The sequence below is a fragment of the Camellia sinensis genome, chromosome 4 (genome assembly GCF_055761805.1).
Source record: "Camellia sinensis isolate YWXY chromosome 4, ASM5576180v1, whole genome shotgun sequence".
NCBI lineage: Eukaryota > Viridiplantae > Streptophyta > Magnoliopsida > Ericales > Theaceae > Camellia > Camellia sinensis.
Genome location: NC_138964.1, coordinates 164,295,508 through 164,310,117, shown reverse-complemented (window position 1 = coordinate 164,310,117; position 14,610 = coordinate 164,295,508). Strand labels below are relative to the sequence as shown.

General features: G+C 35.5%; 1 protein-coding gene across 1 annotated transcript; it reads right to left on the bottom strand.

Moving 5' to 3' along the window:
* Positions 1-430: 430 nt before the first annotated feature.
* LOC114303984 (uncharacterized) lies at positions 431-13,135 on the bottom strand. Its single transcript, XM_082866788.1, has 6 exons — positions 12,992-13,135; positions 12,587-12,755; positions 11,619-11,779; positions 9,770-9,856; positions 8,884-9,042; positions 431-764 (listed from the first exon to the last, which is right to left on the bottom strand). Exons 2-6 carry the CDS (start codon positions 12,714-12,716, stop codon positions 666-668), a joined length of 636 nt encoding a protein of 211 aa, XP_082722914.1. The 5' UTR covers positions 12,717-12,755; positions 12,992-13,135; the 3' UTR covers positions 431-665.
* Between the last annotated feature and the right edge of the window lie 1,475 nt (positions 13,136-14,610).

Genomic DNA, 14,610 nt, shown 5'->3' with positions numbered 1-14,610 from the left:
AATTTGTAGGTAACTGTTGTTAGATTTCTCTCATTACAAGTTTATACTCATAATGACATTTAAAAACAAAAGCAAAAACATATTGCAAACTTCAATTTAAGAGGCCGCTTTCTCACCAAAATAGCTCATTCTCATGAGTCATATCATCATAATCTTTTTGTTGAGAAGCAATAAATATAAATTTGATGTAGATTTTGAAAATGTTATATTTTTATTTTTGTTATTTTAAAATTAGATTTGAACTAATTTATTAATTAAGTCTAAAACTTGAGGTTTCTTATTTGTTGGTAAACATTTTTTTGCTTCAAAGCAAGTGTGGTATCATTCCTTCCAACTTCAAGAGAGCAATTTAAATCTCTCTCTCTCTCTCTCTCTCTCTCTCTCTCTCTCTCTCATGGAACCAAAACAGGAAAACATAGCATGCCAGCAATTGACTAATGTCATCTTTTTCTTCCAAATGAATTCCAACTATAAATCCATTGGTACAACTCTCTGTCCTCTCAAATGGGTAACAATAACCAACTTTTTGTAGTTAGTTACAAATTAGCTGCTGAACAATTTTCAGATTCTATACCGCAAAGGTAACATATCCATAACGATGATGATGGAATCTAATCAGCATCATTCTATGAAATTTGTGTATAAATTTCCTGTTTGTACAAGTTTTAGTTGATCTGCTCGCCACTAGCCAGGCGTCTCTTCTCTTCCTCCACTTGTTCAAGCAATGCTTCTAACTCTGCTTCAGTCAAGCCCTCCAATCGCTTCTAGAAAACCAGAGAAAAAAAATATATTTAAAGTTCTAAATTTTAGGACCAAATTTTGTGCGCAGAACAATCATACCCAAAAAATGGTTATGGCTTAAAAGATTGACAATTGGCTAAACATGCTTGAGGATTCCTCTGGAATGAAAGGCAGCAAAACAGTAGATCCTAAGGAGGAAGGTGAAGAATCTGAGCAAGGCTGAAGTAAAATTAAATTAATTGCAGAACCAGCATGTAAAAATACAATAGCTGTTCAAACATCTTTTATCTCAAACCACTAAGCGGATTTCAGCAACACAAGATAGCAACATCTACTTGGTGATACATAGGGTTGTAAAACAAACCAAGATACTCGGGTTTTACTCATGTTTGACTCATTAAAATTCATTCGAGATCAGTTCACTAGAGGTTTATTTGAGACCAGCTAGTTAAAAGTTTATTTGAGTTAAAATTCATTTGGTTTAATAAGCTTATATGCACTTTGAACCATTTAAGAAACTAAGCTATTTGAAATCGGCTCGTGATTGACTTAATTGAAGCTTGTTTGAGATCAACTCCAAATAGAGATGGCAATTTGAACTCGGCCCGACAGGAACCCGACCTCCCAACCCCGATTTAAGCGGGTTTTCCCAGAAAAATATCCCCAACGGGACGGGAATGGTATTCAAAAATCAATCCCCGATTAGTTTCGGGCTGGGGACGGGGATAAGTGTCCCAGCCTTGTACCCGGCCCGGCCCCGTCTCTGTCTCCATTTATCCCCGAAATAAAATTACTATTTTACCCCTTTTATATATATATAAACCAAACCTCATCTCACTTTCACTTCTCTCTCTCTCAATCTCACGCATGTCTTAGTTCTCTCTCCCTCACTGACTCAGATCTCTCTGAGTCTCACCGCTTCTCTCATCTCTCTCTCCCTCCCTCACTCACGCAAATCTCTCTCATTCTCTCACTTCTTATCATCGTCAACATCATCCAAATCCACCACCACCACCGATCTGAACAGATCATGAATCGTGGTCCGTCCGTGAAGCCCTCCGTTGCCACTGATCTGAACAGGACTAGGACCAAGACCGTGACCGTGAAGCCAGGACCATGACAAGGACTGTGAAGCCACCGATCTGAACAGATCGCGGTCCGATCGATGTCTTGGTCAACGGACAGATCGTGAAGCCCCTTCTATATATATATATATATATATCTGTTGTCGATTGATGAATTTTTTTTTTTTTTTCAAATTGTTATATATATTATATCTGTTGTTGTCTATTGTTGTTGATGAACAATATTATATATGTTGTGTGTGTGTTGAACAGATCTGTCGTGCATTATACATACAGATTATTATTTTTTTTTTGTTCTTGTATTTGCGTGTGTTGAACAGATTTGTCGGGAATTTTTTGGGATTGGAGAAACCCGATCCCCGTTAAGGGACGGGGACGAGGGAGGTGATGGACTCCACGCCGGGGATCGGGGGCAGGGACGGGAATTTTTTTACTGTCGGGGATCGGAGATGAGGAGTGTCATACCCGCCCCCGCCCCCGTCCCTGCCCCTGCCCCGTTGCCATTCCTAGCTCCAAAGGTTTTGAAGCTCATTAAATTTTCAAGCCAAAAAACACACTACTTGGTTTGTCTATAGCCCCTACTTTTTTTTTAATACACTATCAAGCAACATCTAATTGGCCTTCTAATCAAATCCTTCCAAAACAAAACCAATGGAGTCTCAAACAATAAGAGAAGAAAGTATGTGAGCATCTCTCCTAGATGATTTGGATTCCTGAAATATTTTTATTTTTTTGATAAGTAATTTGGTTTAAATATAAGAATTTTATTCTTCCAATTCTAATATATTATCAAGAAAAATATAATGAGACCTACACTACTGCTATGTTTCTCTCTTTAGAATTTTTCCTAAAGGAATAGTTGTGTAGAAATTTAATGTATAAAGAGAAATGATTGTATTATTGATTGATGTATATTGATATATATTACAATGATTCATGATTTCTATATATAGAAGAGGGTGAGTGTGTAGTAGGTAAGGAGCAGGTGAAGTGGAGGTGGTAGTGGTGTAGTGGGTTAGGTTTAGTGGAGTAGGTGAGGTGGTAGTGGCGTAGTGGGTTAGGTTTAGTGGAGTAGGTTTAAGTGGGTGAAGTAGGTGGAGAGTATGTGGATTTTAACAGCCCCCCGCAAACTCAAGGGGGATAGGAACTAACCAACTTGAGTTTGGAGAGATTAACAAAACAAGAAAATACATAAAAATAAAAGAGGATAAAAGACACTGTATGGTCGTGTCAGACCATTGGTGAAGACACTGGATGGTGGTGTCATAACGTTGTAGAGGACACTGTATGGGGGTGTCATAACCATGTAGAGGACACTGTATGGTGGTGTCAGACCGATGTAGAAGACAGTTTATGGGGTCATGTCGGACCGTTGTAGCAGACAATGTTGTGACAGTTGTGGTGACAGTTTACGGAGTCTTGCTGGACCCTTGTAGAAACTAACCGGAATCAATGTCGGGACAGTTTACAGAGTCTTGTCGGACCCATGAAGGAGCTAACCGGAATCAATGTCGGGACAGTTTACAGAGTCTTGTCGGACCCATGAAGGAGCTAACCGGAATCAATGTCGGGACAGTTTACAGAGTCTTGTAGGACCCTTAAAAAGTCGCACCCTCAAAAGGTGTGCCCAATCTTTCAAAAGGCCTGCCATCAAAAGGCGTGCCCAATCCATAAAAAGGCGTGCCATCAAAAGGCGTGCCCATGTTTTCAAAAAGTGTGCCATCAAAAGGCGTGCCCAATCCATAAAAAGGCGTGCCATCAAAAGGTGCGCCAGACACGCGGCGATGCACGTGATCGACAGAACGCGTGTCGGCCTCTTTGTCATGGTCTTTATAAACCGAAGCGGAGGCTGAGGCTTGGAAGCAGAGACAAAAACCTGCTAGAAAAAACTCTGAAAAACTCTTCGTTTTCTGAGAGAGATTTCTGAAAGAGATACTCTGTAACACTCTGTTTTCTGAGAGAGATTTCTGAGAGAGATACTCTGTAATACTCTGTTGTCCAGAAAATGGCTTCGTCTTCCCGTGGTCTGCTTACTCTCTTTCCAGACCTTAACGAGTCAACAAGAGAGATAACTGGTGCGGGGGCCAGTGAACCTCAACCAAGCGCCCCAGGGTTTGCTCCGTTGAACTTTCCTATGCGGTCTGTGGAGCAAAAAATGGCAGTGCAAACTGACATTGAAGCCAATCAGTATACTTTGAAGTCCTGTGTGGAGACGATGACGGCAGTCACAAATTTGTCGCACCGGCTGCAGAGTAGGACAAATGAGGTGCAGCATTTAAACGGCCAACTGGCTCTGCTCCAGCGCATGTATAAGGATGCGCGAGCAGAGATAAGTGTGCTGAAGGCGGAAAACAAGGAGCTGAAGCGGAAGGCTACCGTGATGTTCCGATTTGGAGGTCCACCATATGCTGTAGTGGAGGAGCAGGGTGGAGTGAACGTGCTCGGTGGCGTGGGAAACACGGAGGCAGCACCGTCAAGGGCCGTCCAGGATGGAGGCAAGAAAAAGAGACCGGCGGCAGAGTAGAGAAGAAAAATCCCGCCTGTGGATGTGGTTGTTTGGTGTGTTTTGTTTTTGTTTTGTGTTTTGTGTTTTTTTTTTTTTTTTTTTTTTTTTTTTTTTTTTGGTGTAAAATTCTGATCGGGGTTGATCCCCGGCATGAAGAAATGACAAGTTTGTAAAATGTTTTTTTTTTGTTTTTTTTTTTGTTTTTTTTTTTTGTTTGGTAGTGTTTTGTTTAAGAATAAAAATAAAATGAAAGAAAACAAGGGATAAAGAAAATAGATAAAAAATATTTGTAGATGGATTATATGAAAAACATCAGTGTGATTGTTTCAAAACAAAGTTGGGGTTAGTGCCCCTGCAAAAGATATATTATTGGAGAGTGGGTATTTAAAAAGGATTAAAAATGATTTGAAAAAAATAAATAAATAAAAATAATTGATTTTGAGTCTGGGTCTGTCGGGTCCATAAGAGGTGGAGTATTATTTTATGAGAGAGTGAGAGGAAGTGATAATAAAAACAATGTGTTTATCTGTGTATGATAAGAGAGAGAGAGATTGTGCAACTGTCACGGAAAGACAAAATGTAGTGGATGTGAATATTAAAATAAAAAGAAAGGAAAAAGAGAGGGTTTAAAGTGATCTTATGTAGTGGTGTAGTCTATCTATCATCAACAAGAGGAATAGCAAGAACCCCATAAGAGAAGCTTCAAGCATGTGACTGGCGAGGAGAATCTGGGCCGTTGGATTGACTACACCATTTGCTATTGCTCAAGCTCTGATCACAGCATGAACATTTGGAATTGATCTTGTCACCATTTTCAAGTCTGTTCTCACTAACCCATGTGAAGAAGCCAATCCTTCTTGAGATTTCAATGGAATTCTCGGCGTGTTTTGGGTGCGTGGATAAGCAATCCTTGCACAGGTTTTGGGGATGATCAGCCAGTTTCTTGTGATTGGGACAGTAACCCAACTTGGAAATCTCAGTGGCATGTGCTTCACAGACAAGATTTCTGTAGGAATTTCTTTTACTAGTGTTTGGGTCCAACATGTGATCAACTCTTGAACACCAAAGGCAGGGTGGTTTGAGTCCAAAGTAGTGAGCAAACTTTGAAATCAGAAAAGAAAAGAGTGGGTTCAAGAGGAGGAGGAAGATGAGAATCCACTCAAGGACTGCATAGACTAGGATTACAGTGATTTTGTGGGTGTTTCTGTGCAACATGGTTGCAAACTTGTTGGTGGCGACGCTTGTGAGCTCATCGGGGCTCCATACCCACGCCGTTTCATCCAGTGACCCCGTCAGAAGGAGCGCTGGCTGCTCATCCGTGGTTGGGACCCACGTCATCGTCCACACCGAGTCGTCGTGGTCATTGTCGACCGATAAAGGGATTGTGGTGGCAGTGATGAGGCTACAGGTGGATCGAGTTGCAAGGCGTGTCGTCTGTCTCTCTTTCAGGGAGTATGTTGCCGCCGTTGATGGCGAAGAACTCGAAGCTATGTGTAGAAAATTCCAGCGGGCAGCGAAGGCAAAGTTGCCGGCCGGCTGCCCGCCGGTGAGAAAAAAATACAGGCCTAAATCTTATTGCTCTGATACCATGTAGAAATTTAATGTATAAAGAGAAATGATTGTATTGTTGATTGATGTATATTGATATATATTACAATGATTCATGATTCCTATATATAGAAGAGGGTGAGTGTGTAGTAGGTAAGGAGTAGGTGAAGTGGAGGTGGTAGTGGTGTAGTGGGTTAGGTTTAGTGGAGTAGGTGAGGTGGTAGTGGTGTAGTGGGTTAGGTTTAGTGGAGTAGGTTTAAGTGGGTGAAGTAGGTGGAGAGTAGGTGGATTTTAACAAGTTGGATATATCATATAAGTCAAATCACTCAGATAAAAAATGATCTTTTTTTCTGTCCACTTTGCTCACTGAATAAGCTATGGATGCGACATGTAATGAAAAAAAGATATGGATACGACATCTTTGAAATGGACTACATTTTAATAAATTGTATTTTCTCTACATTATATAAAAAATTGTTGAGTCCAAACATGACAAAGAAAATGATTGCTTTTAACCATTTAGAAGATGAATTGAAAAGTTTGCAAGCTGAAAACTATTTGCATGCATGAAATATGAATTTTCTTTAAATTTTGTTCCACATAAGTTGAATACAATATAACTTTGCCGGGGTTGTTTAACAACTCCGCTGGTCCCAAGCCCGATAAAGGAGGAAGGTTGTGTGTTAAGTAGCTGACAGTCAACACGTAAAAAAACCGCTTGGATTCCTTATGAAAATGAATCCTACTTTGAATCGATTAAATACTAGGTCGTTCCCCTTAAGTGTCGCGTTGCGCCTGCATTTGAGTGTTTCAAAAAGTGAGCAAGGGGCGCTGCATATCGATGCCTAGGTGCGGTGAAAATGGGTAAAGGTTTACAAAGAAACTAGTTCAAGACTATAGGTTTAGGGTAGCCACATGGAATATATGAACTTTAACTAGTAAGAAATGGAATTGGTAGATGTCATGATTAGGATGAGAGCTAGTATAGCTTGCATACAAGAAACTAAGTGGATGTGTGAGAAAGTTAGGGAAATAGAGGATACCGGTTTTAAACTATATTATAGTGTCATGATTAGGAGGAGAGCTAGTATAGCTTGCATACATAGGAATGGGGTAAGAATAATAGTTGCCAAGGGTCTTGTAAAAAACGTAATTGCGGTCATTAGGAAAGGTGATAAGATTATGTTAGTTAATTAGTTATTGGAGAGAATATACTGAACGTTATTAGTGCATATGCCCCCCAAGTATGATTAGATGATTAGACTAAGAGAGATTTTTAAAAACAAATAGATCAGATATTATAGAAGATACCCCGTAAGAGAGAACCCAGTTATAGGCGAAGACTTCAACAGCCATGTACGAATAGATAAACTAGGTTGTGAGAGGGTGCATGGTGGGTATGGTTTTGGTGATAGAAATGAGGCTAGAGAGAGTATTTTAGATTTTGTGTTGACTTCTAATCTGGTGATGGCCAATACTATGTATAAGAAGAGAGAAGAGCATTAGATAACCTTTAAGAGTGGGTCAATTAGGAGCCAAATAGATTACTTTCTAGTAAAAAAAGTAGACACTCTAAAATGCAGCGACTATAAGGTGATTCATGAAGAGAGCATGAAGTCTGAACATAGGATTTTGGTACTAGATTTATGTTTTAAAGGGCAATACCAAGCTAGGAAGGATAGTAGGCGTCGTAGGACGAGATGGTGGGACCTAAAAGGGGATAAACTGAAAATATTTAAGAATAGAATGGATAAAGAAGGTACTTGAGACTTGAAAGATGATGCTAACACTATATGGAACTCGATGCCCAATAGTATGAGGAGAATCTCAAGGGAAGTTCTTAGAAAGTTGAAAGGCAAGGGACTCAACTCTAGGGAAACTTGGTGGTGGAGGGAGGAGGTTCAAGCAGGTAGTAAAGATGAAAAAAAAGTGTTTTAAAAAGTGGTAGAAAGATAGAATTGAGAAAAACCTTAAGAGCTACAGATTGGCTAATAAGAAAATCAAAAAAGTAGTGAGAGAGGCTAAGTTAAAAGCCTATGATGACCTATACACTAGACTACATAATAAGAAGGGAGAGAAGATAATATACAAACTTGCAACGATAAGAGAGAAAAATAAGATATTTTTATCAGGTTAAGTGCATCAAGGGTGAAGATCCTAAGGTGTTGGTGAAAGATGAAGAGATTAAGGAGAAGTGGAAGAACTATTTTGAAAAGTTGTTAAATGAGGAACATGGAGGTAGGTCAAAATGGGAGGAAGTAGCAAGTAATAAAGAAAACTATCGCAGAATTAAAAACCTTGAAGTGGAGATTACACTTAAGAAGATGAAATTGAATAAGGCTTTAAGACCCAATGATATCCCTATTGAAGCGGATGTGGTTCATAGAATTAACGTGGGGTGGCTTAAGTGGAGGAGTGCATTTGGAGTACTGTGCGATAAACAAGTATCCACTAGACTACAAGAAAAGTTCTATAGAACGACTATTAGATCAGCGATGTTGTATGAGACGGAATGTTGGGCAACTAAGAAACAACATATAGATAAGATGAGTGCTGTTGAGATGAGGATGCTAAGGTAAATGTGTGGCAAGACTAGAAAATACAAAATTAGGAATGAGTATATTCGAGAATGGGTAAGAGTAGCACTAATAGAAGATAAGTTGAGAGAGAATAGATTGAGATGGTTTGGTTATATACAACGGAGACCAACAGGGGCAATAGTGAAAATATGCGATGCAGTGATGGTAAATGAAAGTGTTAGGGGAAAGGGCAGACCTAGATTGACGTGGGGTAGTGTAGTAAATAGAGATATGAATCTCCTTAATTTGACTAACGCAACGACCTTTGATAGAGTCAAGCAGAGAAGAAAGATTTATGTAGCCAACCCCATTTGATGGGACTTAAGGATTGATTTGGTTTATACGTTGAATACAATATGCATGTAATGTCTAGAAAACAAGAGCAATGCAATATATGACAACAAAAAAAAAAAAAAAACTTCACCTCCATAACTTTGCTTTCGTAGTCACGTAATTGTTGAGCATAAGTCATTTCCTTGTTTGAGACTCTAAAGATATATGTGGAAATCCATCCAACTGTTAGGCCCAAGACTAGGACCAACTGAACAACATTCCCAGCTTGTAAGGGATCAACTCCAAAAAACTGCATAAGACAGCAAAAAACAACCAATTACATAATGGAAGTATGAAATGAACACTCGGTATGCAGGGTATTAATGCACTATTACCACACATTCCATGTACACATCCGAGGAAATATTATGAACTTTTAATTCCTCTCTCCAGCTCGAATATGATAATATTGCAAACAAAAATTGTTATATTACAAGCATTACTAATGATGTAGGACAAGATTTTAGAAGTTTCTATATTTTCATTTTTAGTATTTTATTAGGAATATTGTAATTTGGTATGAATATCCTAGAATTATTAGATAATTTGCATTGATTTTGTTTTCCTAATTATAGGTTACTTGTTTCCCAGGAATTAGGCTAGTTGGTTGTTTCTTAATTTTTAAATTGCTTTGACTCCAAGACTCTGCTTATTATAAATACCTAATGTAAAGCAACTTTGATCAATCATATTAAGAGATTTCTATTCCTTGTAGATTTAAGGTTCTATCTTTCTCGTAGATTCAGAGCCCTTTTTGCAAACAAGAATGTTATCTAGTTCGTTTGTGTATTTCATTGAGTTAACTAAACACATAGATCCAACCAAATAATTGGTCAGATAGTTTGTCAAATTGTATCTAACAATTGAGTCTATTCTATTCCATGAATAAAGAATGGAGTCAAATTCCAAAAGTAAAAAGAAGATGCAAGGGTTAAAAGAAGTTGGAGCAAAGATATGAGAGAACACAGACTTCATACCTCCAATCCACTTTTCAGGCCAATGCCAGCCAAAGTAACTCCAAGTCCAATCAATAGAACGTCCTTCCTTGTGTATCCGAATGGTGTCTGCAGTAAGATTAACTGATGTGACTACTTACGTCCAAATGACTAAACAGCTCAGCAATGATGAGATTAGTCTTCCATTAAGCATTCAAATTCTATAGAGTTGCAGTTTTAGGCAACTGATTATTGGACATAGAATATAATCTACATATTTGTCCAATCCCTCAAATTTTCAGCTATCATCAGTGTTCGCTAAACTTACTGCTGTAAATAATTCTTTAGCATTAATTGGGAACCTTACACGCTAATACCACCAGCACATAGCATAGCAAGTGCAACACAGGGACAAAAACTTATCCATGACAGCAAATATAAGATTTTTTAGTGTCAAGCGAACAAATAGCTGATAGGATAGGAGGGAGCTTCTATCAACTATTTGTACAAGAGTTTCTCCATAACATACAAGAATTATAATGCATGTGGTGCGTATAGAGATAAATTTAAGGGACATATTCAGAAGCATAGGAAAATGCTTCATAGAATGTGTTTCCAGTAGGTGAGAATCTTGTAGTTGTACCATGCTTTACCCCTCCTACACAACCCCCTCCGAAGAAGAAAGAAACATCCATGTACATAAATTCTAAGTCAACTTTGTGGTACAGTTAGTCAATGATAAACTATAAACATGGTTATCAGAATCCCGATCCGAATCTTACGATCCTACGATCTTATGATCCATTTGAGCACAATCGATCCGGATCGTGTAAAAAACTCCTTATAGGTAGGATCTTTCGATCCTGGTAGTGGGATCTTATAGGTTCGTAGAATCCGGATCCGGATCCGATCCTATCCAATCTAATTTACAAGCTTTGTTTTGTATTATATTACATATTTTATTGTAAATTTTATATTTGTTGTCTAAATACCAATTTATGTGGTCAAAATAAATAATAAAAATTAAGTAGTATATTGAATCAAATAGACTAAGAAAAACAAATTATGAAACAAACATTCAAATATTGTGGTAATTTAAGAAAATTAAATAGTCGGAAAAACAAACTTAGCTTTAACGGAGTCTAAGGAGGGTAAGATGATTGCAATTTTATCCCAATTTTTGGAGAGATTATTTTTGTGACTCTTTTGTGGCTCCACCAGGGATGCCAACGACAAACCTTATCATTCGATTAAGCTACTCTTTTGAGTTCTTAATCTATTTTCATATCCAACTTTGTTAAATATTTTTTCTTCACTTTTTATGCATTATTGTAGATTGTAAATTATTTTGTTATAGAATTCTTCTTCTTCTTCTTCTTCTTCTTCTTCACCTTCTTTTTTGATGAACTAAAAAACTTTACCATCGAGTTTTTTATTGTATAATATTATATGTACATTTTACATGAAGTATTATATTTTTCACAATATCTTCACTTCTTTTTAATAGAATATAGGCTCATTTTGCGTATACTTTATAAGAAATGTTTATTTAAATTAAATTATTATGTAATTTGTCTTTTTCGGTAGGATCTTACGATTCTCGATCCGATTCTACGATCCGATCCTATAAACACCTCCAACGATCCAACGTAGGATTCCGATTTTAACAACCTTGACTATAAACAGCAAGTGAAGTAAGATATTGCAGGTAAAGCAATTTAAGATTTTACGCTAGACCAGAAAATATATATAATTACAAATATAATATAAATATCTAAAAGAGCCTTTCTTCTGGCTCATGACACAAGAAGCTAGCAGGCAGACTTTATACTCAAGGTGCAGAAGAAATAAACAACTTTAATTTCATTAATCACTAGTTGGCTATACATGCCTTTGCTTGGTCAGAGGATTCATCTTTACTGCCATTAGAATTTGAGGGACTGCTGCTTCTAGGGGTTGTAAGGATCACTTTCTTTGATATCAAATTGTAGAATATTTTCCTTGGAAAGAGGGTAGTTTCCTTCGTAGATAAGCTTTGGGAGTCAACATTTTCTACATTAGTAAAACAAATAAAATACAATAATTAGGGAAACCACATCATCTTATAAGCAAATAAAACAAGCTAAATCACAAACCCTTCTAATCTATTTGGGAAGGGTTCAAGTTTCCTTTCCATAAACAATGACCAATTATGATATCCTGACAAGTACGAGCTCTGGACATAAAAGAAATGGAGTAACATTATTAAGCTTATAAACTATTTCATAATAAAAAAATATATATAAAAAAAAAAGCAATTCATTCAATATCACTAGTTGATACAGATAATACAGTAGACTCAGTTGTAATCAACCATATTTAGTTAGAAAATACCACCATACCTAGGATCCTATCTTTGAGTACTAAAAGAATCCGACATATCTGCTTATCGAAGTCTGAAATCGGTAGACTATTTGATGAATTTTAAAGAAGCTACTCAAGATGATGCCTCATGCATGATTATCAACAACAGAAGGCAAAGGATGTTTTTAGGACAATAATGGTTACTTAATTTGACTCCAAATTTGCAGGACCATTTTTCATTCCTTCTTCCAACAACAAAACCTATATACCAAGTTTATATTATTCCAATAATATGTAAAAATAATAAAATAATAAAACAGAAATTCAACAAGTGTCAAATCCCACAAACAAGCTTTCTAATTAGTTCGATAAAAAATTTATAAAAAAAAAAATTAAAAAAATAAAAACAAAAAACATGTAACAAATAGAGTAATCTAACAGGGGGAAAAAAATTCAGGAACCACCAAAAGCTCAAAGTAATTTACAAACTAAATAAACAAAAAAGTGCCAACTGACCTCTCAGGAAACCTTGAATTGTTGTGGCCCTGGGTTGCGAGAACGGAATAGACAAAATACCCACCTGAGAAATCACTCCCTTTTTGCATAAAATGGTGCTATTTACATTTGTGCTTTGCACAAAAGCCATTTTAGCTGTTTTTTCTTCCCTTTTTTCCACTGAAATTTGCTATATATATATGATACAAAACATGTTAGCAAAACGAGAGGATAGAGATAATAGAAGACGATGAAAGAAGAGAACCCAGAAATATAAGCAATATCATATCGTATGCAGAGATGTGTATATATATAAAGGATTTGAGATGAGAAGAGAGTATCAAACAGCAATTGCAGGATAGGAATGTAGGGAAGGTTACAACGGCTGATCCAAGAAATGGTTTTCGAAGGGAATGATTTGCCTACCTCTTCTAAACGCCTGAGTGAGAGTGAGTGGCTCAAGTCCCCTCTCCTTCTCTATCTCTCTCTCTGTCCTATCACAGATTTGACAAATATCTTGCTTTTTTTAACATCAGCTAAATAACATATTTTTATTTTATTTTATGCGAATTACACTTACACCGAGGTTTGAATTAATATACAGTAGCCAATCACCCGTATTATGCACAAGATAATTATACATATTTATGTTTATTTTAAATTTTTTTTAATATATAAATTATATTTTTTAAGATTTTTTATAAAAATAATTTAACAATCTTATCACTAATCATAGTGTATGGGAGAAGTTGAAAAAAATACTGTAGTAACTATATACGAATTGTATCTATAATTATTTGTATGAGGGAATTTTAAATACTGTCAGAGGATTTTAACCAAATCAATAAATGCGCATGTGGAAAGACATGTGGATTGAAAAAAGTTAATAAATGTTGATCAAGGAATTTTGACCAAATCAATAAATGCTGAGTTTTTTTTTTAAATAAAAAATTTAGATTCAGATTGGGATATTGAAACTCTCACAAACCTTGGGAGTTAAAAACCTTTTTTTGCTTAATATATAACTAGCATATCACCCGTGCTATGTACGGGTTGTATTTACAATTTTCTGTATATGTGAATTGTGTTTTTTAAATGTCTTTTTTTTTTTAAATGTGTTCTTTTTTTTTCTTTTTTATATTGTATTAAAATTTAATATTTTGATAATAATCATATGTGTTGGACTTTTCAATGAATTAAATGTCTTCTTTTTTTATATTATATTAAAGTTTAATATTTTGATAATAATCATATATGTTTGATTTTTCAAGGAAATTTTTTTTTATGTTTGTCCTTAATGCATTAAAGTGTTATTATGAGGGATAATAATTATATGTGTTGGAACTTTTCAAAGAATTCATATGTGTTGGACTTTTCAAAGAATTTTTTTTATTCATTAATCTTTTTTTAATGCTATCTAACTACAATAACATTTTTTTCATAATAAAAAAAATAATTAAAAAAATAACTATTAAAATAGTAAATAAAAAAGATTATTTAGAACTATTGAATAAACTACAATCACATTTTTCTTTTTGTGAGTGTTTATATTTATTCAACTTCAATCATATTTAAAAATAAAATTATAAACAAAAGGAGATAACTCTAATCAAATCACAATTTTTTTAATGCTATCTAATCATCATCAATAACTAAAAAAATCAATCACAAATTAAGTCAATTGATAATTAAAAAAACATAATAATTTATTTTTCAAAAAACATAGTGAGTTAAAAAGATTAATTACAATTTTTTTGGGTCAAAATACAATCCAATCATCATCAATAATTGGTACATTATGTGACACTAATGAGTACAATCCATTTTGTTTTTTAAAAAATACAGTGAGTTAAAAATCAAATCACAAATTAAGTGAATTGATAGTTAAAAAAACACAATAATTTTTTTTCAAAAAACACAGTGAGTTAAAAAAATCAATTACAATTTTTTTTTTCAAAATACAATCTAATCATTATCAATAATTGGTACTTTAAAAATCAAATCACAAAAAAAATCAAATCAACTCACAAATATTTTTATACTAT